Source organism: Neospora caninum, chromosome XI (genome assembly GCF_000208865.1).
Source record: "Neospora caninum Liverpool complete genome, chromosome XI".
Classification (NCBI taxonomy): domain Eukaryota; phylum Apicomplexa; class Conoidasida; order Eucoccidiorida; family Sarcocystidae; genus Neospora; species Neospora caninum.
This window is the reverse complement of record NC_018397.1, coordinates 1,745,613-1,760,064: the sequence shown is the minus strand read 5'-3', so window position 1 is coordinate 1,760,064 and position 14,452 is coordinate 1,745,613. Positions and strand designations below refer to the sequence as shown.

At 49.0% G+C, this 14,452-nt stretch overlaps 1 protein-coding gene across 1 annotated transcript; it reads right to left on the bottom strand.

Moving 5' to 3' along the window:
• Positions 1–10,209: 10,209 nt before the first annotated feature.
• Positions 10,210–12,874, bottom strand: NCLIV_055250 (conserved hypothetical protein; the record flags this gene model as incomplete). Its single annotated transcript, XM_003885079.1, has 4 exons — positions 10,210–10,277; positions 10,774–10,919; positions 11,481–11,632; positions 12,065–12,874. 4 exons carry the CDS (start codon positions 12,872–12,874, stop codon positions 10,210–10,212), a joined length of 1,176 nt encoding a protein of 391 aa, XP_003885128.1.
• Between the last annotated feature and the right edge of the window lie 1,578 nt (positions 12,875–14,452).

Here is a 14,452-nt window from a genome sequence, read left to right as displayed (position 1 = left end):
GAACACGACAGTGAAACAGGCTTTGTTTCACATTTTCTCCACAAGTTGAGAGCTTCAGGCTTATGGATCGCCCACGAGCCTCTCTGGCCGACTCCAGGACTCTGTGGTGTCACGGGAGTTGCGCAGAGCGAACTGACTGGTTCTCAGATTGCCATGAGCGGAAAGTTTCATCGGCAGATGCACAAAGTAGGCATCTGTCGGGCAAGGGCGCCCTTCCAGGAAACGAAAGTTTCTGGTCGAACAAGAACAGAGCGCTTTTGCCTTGCACTTGCAGCTTCCCGCCCCTTGTTCATTGTAACCAAGTCGTGCACACGTGCTCGTTACACACTAGCACGTAAGAAGAGCACCCCAGTTGACAGTTTGTTTTCCAAACCCCTTCAATGTGGACGCATGATGTACGTACTTTTTCGCACACCACAGAGACGCATCACTTCATACATACATCTAGGCATATACAGAAACTATACTTCTAGCCACAGGTAGTAAGCTTTTTCTACACGTAGATATCCGGATGTGGAGTGATAGATCTATATTTTTTCACACAAAAAGGCGTATATGTAGGAACTGCGACATATATATATATATAATATATATGTATGAGCACAGGTAGTAAGCATGCGTCAAAATGCATCAAAAGATGCAGGGAGCAAAAGATGCGGCAGCGTTGCGGAGGAAGTCGCGGAATGTGTGCGACCCGCGTCTGGTCCAAAATGGATTGCCGCGGGGTGCGAAAGCAGAAACCTGGTTGTCTTCTTCCCCAGAGAGACCAGTGACCGGAAACGCATGCATGCAAGCTTCTTTAACAAATCCTCTGCATCTGCATACATAAATAAGTCTATAGATTTCTTTGTTTTTTTTTGTGAATCCAGGTGTAGAAAAGTGTCCGCGAGTTTCTTTGCGAAGACCTTTTTCTTCTGCATTTGCAAAGTGTCTCTCCACACGTCGATCTTTCCTATGTGTGATGGATGATTGCTGGACTCTCTGCGGAGTACCAGAAGAATCGGCCTTGTGCGGCAGAAGGTTCCAACCCATCGACTTAGCTTTCTGTGAGGAGCGCAAGACTTCTTCGTCCCTTCGAGGGCGGCGAGGGACGAGCAGAAACAGAGCACAGAGAAAGAGAAACGGAGAACTTCATCCCACTGGATCACGAAAAGGATGCAGAAAAGGGGGAAACGACGGTGTCCGTGAGACTCTTCATGAAAGAAGGACTGCTCTGTCAGGGGGAGAAACCGCGTTTGTGGGTCTTTGTTTCACCTCCTGCATTGCTTGTGAGCAGTTTCCATCGACAAGCGTTTGACGTCTCCTTGCCGTGTGTGCGGTGTGAGCACGCGTTTTCCCACATGTTTTCAGTCGACCAAACTGAGCATCGAGACAGCGAAATGCGCAGAACAGAATGAATCTCCTTGTTCCTATTTCTGAGCAAAGAGACAAGCGTCCGAAACGACCTAGCATTCGAGGGCCGTTCGTTAGCTTTTCACAAGAATAGAAAGCCCTGGAAAAGGCTTGAAATCCCACGGGATGCCCCTGACGCCAATTCCTGCGGAGCCTACAGTGGACGCCTTCTTTCGCTCTTTGGAGGCAAAAAAGAGGCGGATCCAGTCCAGGCCTGGCATGCACTTTTCACCCGTTTTAACGGAGCAACCCGCTTTTTGTCGAATGCGATGCCTAATCGAGGCGTGCGCCTTTTTTTCGCGGAATGCGAAAAAGGTGCATGCCGACGCGAACACTTCTTTCCTGGCCCTTCTGTCTCCAACAAAAACCCGTTCATGAAACGGAATGGCCCGAGGAAGGTGTACGTACCTCCTCAAACGCTGTCGTCTGTCTGGTTTTTTCGGAGGAAACAGCATCGAGAGCCCCTCTCGTCATGCGAATCGTCCGCGTGCGTCCTCTCTTTATCGACGCAAAACCAGCAACCCGGTTTTCCCCTTGCCCTCATTTGTTCTTCCGCTTTCGCATAAAAAAAAGCGGCTCTCAGAGACGGATAGGTTCGGTCTACGTTCACTGTTCTATCACAGCTCTTGGGCAAGTATGCATAGGTCTGCAGTTAGACATTTGTAGAAAGGTTTCGGCGGCGAAATGTGTTTGAGCTGCTTTCCAACCACAGTCTGAAGACAGCTTTCGCCGACAAAGCCAGCAGTCGCGCAGGGAGCTCGGATGCGCTCTGTCTCATCTGGGCTTTTTCCTCTGTTGGCGAGACATTTTCTTCCACTGTCTCTGTTTTCTGAGAGTCACAGCCGCCATCGGGGTTTGCCGAGAGACCCGCGATTGAAATTTGGCGTAGGCGAAGGCGCTCTGGAGACACAGCGCGCCGCCGGACGAAGCACGATACCAGCCGTTTAGGGTTCACAGAGACGCTTGCACACAAGGTGATTACATGCGAATGCCTCCACATCTCTGCATTTCTCCGAAAAATCTACACCCCACCACTGAAAGAGATACAAAAAAGACACACTTAACATGTACATGCATATACATACATACATACATACATACATACATACATACATACATACATACATACATACATACATACATACCCATGCATGTATTTTACAAGAAAGTGTACAGAAACACACGCACGAATCCCACTTGCGTCCTCCGCAAATCGATCTGTCTTCCTGGACTCACGACGACGGCCGAGCTGGCTCGTATTTTTTCTTCTTTCCTCACCTGCTCAAATGCCTCATGAGGCGATGGACTCCACCGGGATGTCTCAGAGAAGCCGACGTGAGAGCAGAAGCAAAATGCTGAGGCAGGTTTCTCTCAGAAGAGCTTGAAAGCCTCGAATCGCCAGCGAGGGTTCCCGATCCTGCCAAAAGCGCAGAAGGGAGAATGGAGACTCCCACATTCGAACCACCGCATGCAACGGGGGTCGAGCACCACAGACACGCCCACATACGAGAATCGTCTCCAGACCAACTCTGTGCGTCAGGCAAACGGGCTGTGCGAGTCGACCAAAGGCGACCTTAGACATAAAACTACGAGAGAGTGCAAGGCAAGACGGGAAAAGAGCGTGTCCAGGGGGTTGGCTCGGGAGAAGAAAGAAGCCCATTTACTGGTTTTTGATGACAAGCACCGCGTCTGCGGAAGAAAAGGGTGATCTAAACAGATATACACAACGAGGTACACAAATACGCATTGCCACACACATAGACATACGCATCGAAATCGATATGTAAACTTGAACGCGTGCTTTCCTGCACAAAGCAACATATATATATATATATATATATATATATATATACGTATTTGTATAGGAGCAGAGAGCTCATACAAAGCAGACCCAAAAGAAGTGGATGCTGGTGACGAGTCCGTGCTTCCGTCTGCGAAAAGACCGCCTACCCATTTGCGCTCTCTACATATATTCATATATACACATCCCGATAACTACATATAAGTACTTGCTTGCAGATGTACATATACAAAGATACAGACGACGCCAGTAATCTCGACGTCGATCTTTGCGTCTCTACATTCCTTTCTTCGAGTGTGCTCAGCCTCCTTGCTGGCCTGAACTCCACTGTTTTGTTTTGACTCGAGACTCTCGAGTCTTGCAAAAGAAGACACACCGACCTGCGGCCTGATGCGACGCGGCTGCCACGCGCGCGTTGCGCGCCCGGGTCTTTTCAGCCGCGAGGATATGGAGAAATGGGCTGTTTTCGCCGGTGCGTTCGGAAGCAGGTGAGGCCTTCGTTCGTGCAGCAGAAGCCGAAGTCGGCGCAAACACCCCTGAAGAATCGAACTCGCAAAAGCGCGGCCGTGCCGTGTACCTCTTTCCCTGTCTGTGTTGGGGGCGAGGCCAGCGATTCGGAGAAGAGGGGGACAAAGCCGCATTCCAATTCCTACACTTCATATCACTACGCAGAACCGGTCCTATACACACATCCACACATATATCTAGATGCCTATATACTTTTATATAGTTATATAAATGCCTATAGGAATACGCGTGCACCGCTGTTCTTCGGCGGTAGTCACCCCGTATACATATGTGCGTCTCTTCGTGGAGGATCTAAAACCGCTCCGTCTTTCTCTCGTGTATTCTCAGACTCTGGATAAAGCTTCTTCAGAGTTCCTCTCACCGCCGGAAAGTCTCGCCGTCATCAGATTCGCTCCCGTGACAAGTTCGCCTTCGTGTCTCCTCCTGATGGGTTTATGGGCTAGCACGGCGTTGATGTACGAGGAGAAATCTCGGTGGGCGTCTGTCGTGCTTTTCGCCTGCACCAAGCCGAAGATGAGCCAGCGCAGAAAAGCGGGGAAAGAGAATCACAACGTCCTCTTGGGTAAATGAGATAAACACCTGCTCTTGACGATTCGGCTAAGGAACTTTTCGTTTCGCAAGGATTCTCCACGCGTGCTTGCCGGTGCACTTTCTAAAGAGGTGGTGGTTTCCTCATCCACTCGAGCAGTCCCGCCAGTCCAACGGCGACGAGAAGCGATGCACTTTTCTGACGCGGAAGAAATTCTGGCTTCATTTCGTCGACACATCCATACACAGTTCTTCAACTCGCGTTCACATTAAAACACAAGGCGATTTCGCTAAGCATGCGTGGAGATAGACTTTCATTCCCGCATTTAAATATGACTGTGTGTACACAATACCTATGTGTATAGACCTCCATATGCATGTATATATCTACAGATATATATGCGACTATGCGTGTATGTAAACGTATTTGTATGCGTGAATGAGGAGATGCAAGGAGTCTGTAATCTACAGTGCCGATGGGAAGAGAAGAACGGAAGACGACAGCAACATATCAGGGCTATTTTGGATCACAGAACGCGTCCCGTCGCTGCGCAAAAGGAAACGCGCCTTCTCTTCGTTCACGGATCGCCGTTTTCTCTAATTTTTTTGCGCGACGCACAGCCTCTTCGTCCCTCCTCGCTCCTGAAGAAGAAGGTCGCCAGCCGGGGCCAAAACACCTGGAGAATTGCAACAAAAAACACTCAAATCCAGACCTTTCTCCGCTTGTGTGTCTCTCCTGTGGACATGGAAGCAGGTTCTCTTGCACAGCTATCAGACGTCTGAAGACAGCCTCTGCGCCAGGGTCTTTGAAGAAAAATCTTGACGCGCTCACGTCGACGCTGAATTTCCACGAAAACATGAAGGTGGGGGAGGAAATGCAAGGACATGTCTCCACATTATATGCATACATATATATATCTACATACAGGAATGGACATGCGTGCAGACATATGTTTGCGCTTGTGCTGCGCGGAAGGAACGAAAAGAAGGCGCAGTTTAGTTCTAATAGGTTTCTGAAGATTCGCTACGCGTTAAGAACGGGAAAATCCTTACTTAACATTCGACTGCGTCTTCTTCAGAGCTTGTGCCTCCGCTCTCTTGAGAATGCGAAACCATGTAGCGCACCAAATAAAGTGATATACAAGTATATATATATATATATATATATATCTGTAATCGCATACACGTCTTTATCTATGGAGATATTTAGTTGCAGACGGTTGTGGGGAGTTACGTAAATAGACAGATGAATCGATATGAGAGGCAAAACGCGTAAAGACTCAGCGACACAGATGACGAACAGAACGTTCTTGCGGATAGGACGACAGATGAAGGCTGATTCCGCCTTCACGAAATTTGACGAGTCTTTCAAACCCACGCAAGTTAACGGAAGCTGCGCCCTTTTCTTGATGGGAACACTATCACCGTAAAAATGGGCATCTCGTTCTTACCCACTTCTGCCCATAAGTGCAGACCTCTCTCTTTCTCTCTCCCTCTCTTTCTCTCTCCCTCTCTCTCTCTCTCTATATATATATATATATTTGTATATATATATATATATATGTTTAGATCTTTATCTATACATATTGATATGTCTGCACATATACATATGCGTGCTCATGTATACATGCTAGGCTCTATGTACTTACATAGATACAGACATCTATGCATATATATATATATATATATATATATATATATAATCATATACATGGTGGTGCGTAGACATCAGGCTTGAGGAAGGGGAAACGTGCAACTCGACTAATATGCCTCGCTCAGGTTAAGAAGGCGTTCGCTTCTTTGGCAAAAAATGTCTTACAACTTGAAGAGCCTCTGAGACCAGTGGGGAGAGGCGCGTTGCCAACGTGGATCCTCCACAAGACCTGTAGAGAAAATGGGCCACACACAGCCGACGCTCACAGGTGCAACGCTTTTCCTCCCGGCGTCGTGCATGTGTTTGCATGCACATGCACATGCAAGTATGCTTGTCGATTTTGGTACGGCACCTTCGCAGCGAACTTTGGATTTTTAGTTGCAATGACCTTTGTACTCCAAATAATTACAGGTATCACTCGCGTGTCCCTGTGGTGATGTCCTGGCCTAGCTGTGTCTCCCTCATGGTGTCTTCCTACCCTCTTGCCAAAAGAGTCACGGATTTGTCAGTCTGTCAGTTTTTTGCCAATGTTTGCGTATTTGCTTGCTTTCACACCTGCTTGTATGCTTATCTCCCTATGTATCGTATTTATCTAGTTTCCTGTCTATTTATCTGAGTGTCTCCTCCTTCTTCCTCGTCATCTGCCAACCTTTTAATCTATCTAAAGACCTGTGTGTACGCATCTGAATAGCGCTTTGCCTACACATCTCTTTCCATAACCGTCTCTTTTTTTTGCATTTCGTTCAGGGGTTTACTTGACATTAGGGCATGGCGCTCTCCCAAAAGAACTGGGTCTCGAGAAGGTTTCTGTCGCTGCAGCTGAGAACACCGAGCAAATCCGCCAAACGCGAAAGGTGAATTCCTACAGTTGTCCCCCCCCCCCCCCCCCCCCCCCCCATTCAGAGTGCTCTGCAGTGTATATGCACCGCTTTCTCCGCTGTTTTCGCCGACTCCACATACACGTGGCGTTGCCTTCAAAAACGAAGCTTTCCACGCAAGTGAAGAGAAAGCACAGACGCCCAAACATCGTCAGTTTTTCTCTACGATCAACTTTCCCACGCTTTCTAGACCTACAGGCAGATCGAGACCACCGTATCAGCGACTCCGCTCCACTAGGCACTCCGACGTTATGGCGAAGGCCCGCTGCAGGCTCTCGAGACTCCGGCAGCTTCAGAGATGTCGAAGCTGAAAAAAAGGTAACTTTAATCCCTACGAAGTGTTTAAGCGTTACGGAGGCGCGTCGAATTCGTCCATCACTCCTCTATTCCCATATTCCCACATCGGGCGAACTCTAACGGGGAGTGAAGAAAGTTGACACGATTCGTCGCATTCGTCGCACTCTCGGCTTTAGACACCTGTTCGTTTCGAGAAAAAGCAAGGGAGGAACTGAGATTTTTTTCGGAGAGAACAAGCAGCGCTTTTTACGCTGGGGCGGGAGGACGTGCAATAGGAAAGACATGTGTGTGCGTGTGCATGTCTGTTTCTTTCCATTCTAAACACACACACGTGGAACACTCAGTCCCCACATGGACTGTCGCGCGCTGAAGAAAAAAATGGACTCCGCCCGTATTCTTCTTGATACAGATTCCACATGAAACTGATTCCTAAACCACCACTGGCAACTACAACTCCATCCAAATGTATATATATACTTGTGTTTGTGTATGTATATCAGTAAGTACATAAATGTTTATATGTATATATATATCCATGACTCTGTATGAACGCATGTATGCAGCATCTGAATATATTGTAAATATCTATATATGTAGATATATTTATCTATATATATATATATATATATATATATATATGCTTTTGTATCGGAGTAGAGACAAGGCGCATCTCATGCTTTGGTCGACGGTCTCGATGACTCTACTTACGACACAGTGGCGAGGCTTGCGGACGGGAAACCTCTCCGTCTCTGGGTGTCATGACAGCAAGTTCCTTGTCTGTTTTTCGGGTGTTTCCATGCATTTTGTGACCTTCGCTGGACCGTGCTGAACTTGTCTGGGGAGGGAGAGCGAACGCGTTCCTCCGTTCTTCTTCGGTTTGTTGGTCCCGGCTGTCTCGCTTCTCGTGGGTTTCCTGCGCGTGTGGATCCTGCGCCGCTGGGCGACTTCGAAGGACCGCATCTTCTACAAAAACAAGAAGGCAATGTTCTAAGGAAGTGCCGTCGAGCAGCCTTCTGCTGATTCGGAAAACTGCAAGCGTGTACCTCCCGACACACGACAGAAACGGTCGAGACCCTGGGACCAAAGACACGCGACACCCAAAATTGTGACTAGACACAGAGACATGCATGTAGGAGAATGCCAAGGTGCCTGTGTGAGTATGTATTTATGTTCGCCTGCATGCATACATGCGTGCAACATTGCATGCCTGCACATTGCGATGCATGCAGTGCCGCATGCAGACCTCGATGCAGGCAGAGAAGGGGGGCTGTGCGGGAACCGATGCCAGATGCTGAAGTTAAAGAGTCGAAACCGGAAGCTTGTCTCACGGTTTCCCCGAGCACCTCATTCTCGGTCTCCCGTTTGCTGTTTTGGCATGCCGATCTGACGGTAGCAGCGTCGGTCCCCGTTCTGTCTTTCGTACCTGAGTTCGTTGCGCATGCAAACTTTGAGGTCACCTGATTCTGAACAGCACGAAGGACGAAAGACGCCAAATAAGTTTTGGTTCAGTCGCGTTTCATCGGCGTGAAGAGGAGATGCTCTACATTGCGTCTCAATTGTCCTCTCAGAAGATCATTAGCAAAACAGGAGACGTACGTTTGCCCAAAACCACGTCGCAGCCGATTTCCTGCAGATGAAGAAGCTATCGGCTTTGGTGAGGACGCAGTGTTCGTACCCTTCGTGAAAAAACAAGAGTCCTTGTGGATGCACACGAACACACCTTGTGTCCTGTGCATCTGCGCTCACCTTCCCCGTATTCGGTAGCTTCGCCTAACTCTCCCCACGCATGTGCAAATGTAAATATATACAAAAATATATGTCTATCTATATCATGATCGATCTGTAGGTATGAATGCTAATGTGGAGATAGATAAAGCGTGCGCGTGCACGAGAATATGTACCGCTAGACATGATCACGGGCGTAGCGGCTCTTCCCTTCCCCCCTGCCTTCGGTGGTGAACTGTAAACTGTACCAAGTGAAAGGACAGGCGAGGAGCAAGAAGCAAACATTTCTCGCTTTTAGAGGCTGATTTGCAAACTGACGAGAGAGGCCCAAAACCACAGACGGCGAGTGACCGAAGCCGAGTTTTAGTCCAGTTCTCACCCTGAGGGTCTGAGGAAAGTCGAGACAAAATAGAACACTAGACCCAGCCGCGTCGAGATGCACTCAACTCTAGAAGCTTTCGTTCTTGTCTGTTCACTCTGTGTTTCAGAAATAAGGCCTGTCTCGCACGACGCTTCGCTGTCTTCTCCCGGGGCACTCCTCCTATTAGCGAGCGTATCTTTAGGAGCATATCTGGGATAACTGTCTCTCTTAACGTGGACAAGTCTCAGCTGACACAGATCAGCTAGACGTGACAAAGGTATATCAGTGAACTTGAATTTTCCAAGCTCTTTCTCCGTCTGCCGTTGCATTCGACGAATAAACTGGGACAGTTTTCCAGAGCGTGAGAACGTGGTGCCTTACAAAGCAAAGACTGTCCTCTTTTCAGAGAGCGACTTGCCTTGAGGATTGAGCTCCTAGCCCCATGCTGCGATTGTCTCCCCGCGCCGGACCTGAAGGGGTTGATGGGGGTACCTTCTTCCCCGTCGTGCCATCTCAGAGTGCGTTTGTTCGCTGAGGATGCGAAAACAACCAAATGCCGAGGAAATATGGAAGCATGTCCCTATCAAGAGCGGACAAGAAAACACGAAATGCTCTCCATCTATTTCTGAGAAAGGAGTCTGAACGCATAGCACCGCAAGAAGAGTGGGATGTTCATCCACTAGGCCTCTGGCCGCTCTCTCAGTGCGCTGCAAAAGAGGCGGGAGAAAACGGGGCGAAATTCGCTCTCGATGTTCTGTCTCGGCAAATGCAACTCACCTGGAAAAGCCTCCGGTGCACGAGACGACGCGCCAGAAGGGAGAGGAATTGAGGGAAACTCGGAAACCCCCGGAGCGACGAGAGAGTTGCGGTAGGTATTGCTAACGAGCTCTTCGTCCTCGGAGCTCCAAGATACATCTGATTGGCAGATAAGAGCGCGGCGAGATGAAAAAGAAAACACAGAGTGACGATTTATACCCACATATATATGCAAGTCTTTGCAAATATAGTTGCGGAATGAAAAAGCGACACATCTGAAACTTCCGCTTTAAAATGAGGAGACACGATTCTTCATGCCCATCGCGTCCTCCTCGTCGCCCGTCTGATCCGTGTCGACTAAAGCGCACCAAGGGCGAAATAAAATGTGTTCTACAGAGAAAGATTTCAAAAGGCACAGCGACAGGCAAACGCCCCCTTTATTTTCTATATGAACGCATCTGTATTGCTCTGTCTCTCCCTATATCCCACTCCTCCACCTATCTCTCTCAATCCCTCTATATACAGCTCTTTCTACACCTCTCTCTCTCTATATATATATATACATACATGCTCCAACCTAGCTCTCTCTCTCTCTCTATATATATATATATATACATGCTCCAACCTCGCTCTCTCTCTCTCTCTCTATATATATATATATATACATGCTCCAACCTCGCTCTCTATCTGTATGCCTGTATCTCTTTCTCTCTCGAAGTCCGTAAGTAGGGTCGATCGCGGGCGCCTCTGGCTTTCTGCCTTCTTTGCTGCCAATCTTGCCTGGTATGTTTTCGATTGTTGCGTTCGCAAGCCGAAAAAAAAGACTTTTTCCATTTCCGCCTTCTCCACTCACCGCTCCAGGAGCGTGACAGGCGGCCCCTTGCCCTGGAGAGGCGTCGTTCCAATTGTTTCAACTGCGTCCAATGTTCATCTCTCATTTCGAGGCCAGGCCTCCGCGAAAACAGAAATTCTTCTGCTTTGGAGAGAGACCACGAATACCTAAAGTGCACAGAGCGAAAGAAGAGGAGCAACGCCTTTACGTTTCTTTCAAAAAATCCACAGCCTCGCCGCATGCGCGGACGTGACCCTCTCGTACCTACTTGCCCACCCTGAGTCGTTGACATACGAAAATGACGAGAGAGGGCCCAGTCCCCCCGTCAAGATCTACGCATATCTAAAACTAAATGTATCCTTCTTTTTCTGATCCTTTGAATAAGGTTTAGAGTGGCGCCAATGTACAATGGAATCGACGACTCGGAATCTTCCGCTGGGCCCCACGAGGGCGCGTTCTCCTCTGTCTCGGTACGCATCGCCGTGGACATGCACAGTGCGTAAAATATTTCTCCACACGTATGTGAAACATAGACATATATATGCTTGGATTTGTAACTCCATCTGCATATATATATATATATACATACATATATACATATATGTGTATATATATACATATATATATGTAGACATATATATGCCTATATATCGGTAACACGGGTATCTACACGTCTACCTTTTTACTCCTCTCCGAGGGGGGGTTCTGGATGAGTGGGTGCGTCTTACTTTTGCATGAAGTAGGCAAGGAGAACTGTGGCGGCTCTGGATTGACCTCTCACGGAATGCACCAAACAACCTTCGCATTGCGTCAAACTCTCTTCAATGAACTGGAAAATCACTGCGGAGAGGAAATCATCTGCATTCAGCAGAGGCTCCATCTGCAGCGGGTGTTGGAGAGAAATGCATACAAATTCATGTGAGCTGCAAATGTATCTAGGCGCTGAAAAGCATCTTATGGAATTGGTTTCTATTGCAAAAGCCATCAAGAAACGGTGCGGGACAGGTCTCTTGACAGAAATCCCGTCTTTCACAGACCAGCATGTATACGTACATAAATACATATACGCACCTACAGGGATCTCTCCAAGAAATGCATGTGGGCGTTGATGTGCCCACAAGTATATAGGCAGACGGATCGAAAGCGAGAAATGGGCGTAGATACACACGCGAGTTTGCAGGTGTTCCCGCATGTGCGACTCTCCAGCTACGAAGATCCAAAAGCATTGACGTGTAAAAGTTCATCAGAGATGAAGGTTCTCTCTTCCCCCTTACTGTTGCACGTTCCTCGCAATTTCTTTCCTTTATCTCACCGGTCCTTGTTCGGGGCACGGCAAGTTGAGGTAGGAGACGGCAAGGGCGCTGTTTTGGAAGAAGTTCGGCGTTTGGAGACAGCTGCAGTTGATGACGTGCGTGATTTTGTTCGCGATGAAGAACTCTTCATCTTGAGCGACGTAGCTGTCCCCGAGAAACAGCCCGTCTTTGATTTTCGCAGCAACTCCAAAGATCTCCAAGTCGCCATCGCCCGGCCCTCCGTTTCCTTCGCGGACGCCGTCAAAGAATGTCCCCAGCGTCGCTCCTAGCGTCGCTGCGTCAACACATCCCGTTTTTGTCTCGTGTGCCCCAGATGGCCGGAGTTCTGACGAAGCTTCTCTTTGCGTCTTCTCCTCAAGCTCGTCGAAGGCGAGGACCCGCTTTCTCGCAGAGACCAAACTCTCCTGCGGCGTCTGGAGTTCGCCTTCCCTCAGGGTTGGACGGGAACGACGAGCGTCCAGAGGAAGCGCAAACGTGTGGTCAGTGAGAGGGACAAGCTGCAGGGACTTGGCGTTTTGTTTATCGGATGAGCACGGCCTCGTCGCTTCACCGGCTGCGCTCGACGCACAGTGCACGGTGCGGATGTCTTCTGTTTGATTGCTTTCGAAAAGTCGCGAAACTTCCCCGGCCGAGTCGTTCCTTTTCACAGATCGACTCGACTGCAACAGAGAGGCGTCGAAGTCGCCTTCTTCGTCCCCGGCAGCCGTTGAAAAGCTGTCGCCGTGGGCCAGGCAGTCGCCCGCAGGCGGACCGGTGAAGTTTACACAAGACGTGAACCCCCCCAGTTGACTGCCGAGGCATCCTGGCATCTTGTTTGGCGCACAAGGTGCTCCGAGACACCCTTCAGAAGACGGAGGGAAAGCAGAGAAAGAAGCGAAAGACGCGTTCCCAGATGCATTTTTCTCTCTCTTCGTTTTCGCCGATGCTCCAACGGAGGAGAGACTTTCCCAGGCCCCATCGGCGGAGGTCTCAGCGTGCGAAGCGAGGCATCCGCCGGAAAACAGACGCGCCGAAGCGGAAAGAGGCGCTCGAGGGCCGCAAAGGGAAGACGCCGCTTTCCTCTCTAGAGAACTGCAGCCGTCGCCGAAAGAAACGGAAACGTTTCCCGCGGCCGGGGGCAACGCCGAGACAAAGCCCGATGTGGTGGAGGCAGAAGGCGGGGGTCGCCGAGGCTCCATCTTGGGATTACCCGCGAGGCAAGGCTGGGGGCAGAAAAGCAGAAAAGAGAACGGGAATGGAGGCGGGGAAGAGGCAGAAAAACGGAGAGAGAAAAGAGAGAGGGGAAAGGCGGGAAAATGGAAAAGAGACAGAACACCAGGAAAAGAGAGATAGGAAAAGTGAACTCCCAACGAGGAGACAAGGCGACCAGACTCGACGGCAAAAAAAGGCAATACGGAGAAAGGATTCGCTTTTTCCAAGGGAGAACAGAGAAGGCTCGACTCATTTCCAGGCCACAAGGCGCGACGAGAACGTGTGACTTAAAAAGCACTAAAGACATTGTCTCTCAGGCGAGAAGAAACGTAAGAACCCCGCAGGCTCAGCGGAACCGGACCGCGCCGATCGGCAGGGAATTCTCACATACACAGGATCCACAGGACGAACCTCGAGCTGTCTACCGAGCGAGAAACGTTTTCCACGGGAGGAGGTGTGATATCAAGGCGAACTAGGAGAAGGACACAGCGCCTCGCAAGGGGCTGAAAACGAGGCAGAAAGCATTCTCTTACGCGCAGTCCCAGAGCAAGAACTATATATTCTACAGCCCGCACAAGACCACGCTGTACGGATGCTGTTGGTTCGGTTCATGTTCATTTATATAGGCATGTACAATCATTTATGTATATATATATATATATATATATATATATATATATATGAGAAAGAAGAAAATTGGTACAAGTATACCTGTATCTAAATGCATTTATCTCTCTCGCTTCTTATATTTATCGATTCGTAAGTTGTGTGCTGGATGAAGATCCAAACAGGTTTTATCTGCCAAATTTGCTGGAGTTCCCATGCCTCGACCGTAGAAAAGGGTGTACATACACCCAGTTTTAGTGTTTATACATGACCATACACCTGTGTGCGTGCCTTGGTCCTTTTCTCTGTGCTGAGATGCAGCTGTTTGTCCATATATCTGTGGCGACGACGCAAACGAGGTATGTTCCCCTCACGGAATTTTCTGTTTTTCGTAGATTAGTTTGTGCAATGCTTGCTGCGTGCGTTTTAGAGCCGCATTTGCCTCGCTCCTTTCTCGATTCCAGCTTCTGCGCAGTAGCTGCGGTTAGGATGTCTCTTGAGTCCATTCACCTCACGAGAACTCAAAGAACGAGATCGGGAACGGCACACCGGTCTAGAGTTTCCTTAGTATGTTTGTCTGTGTGACTGGA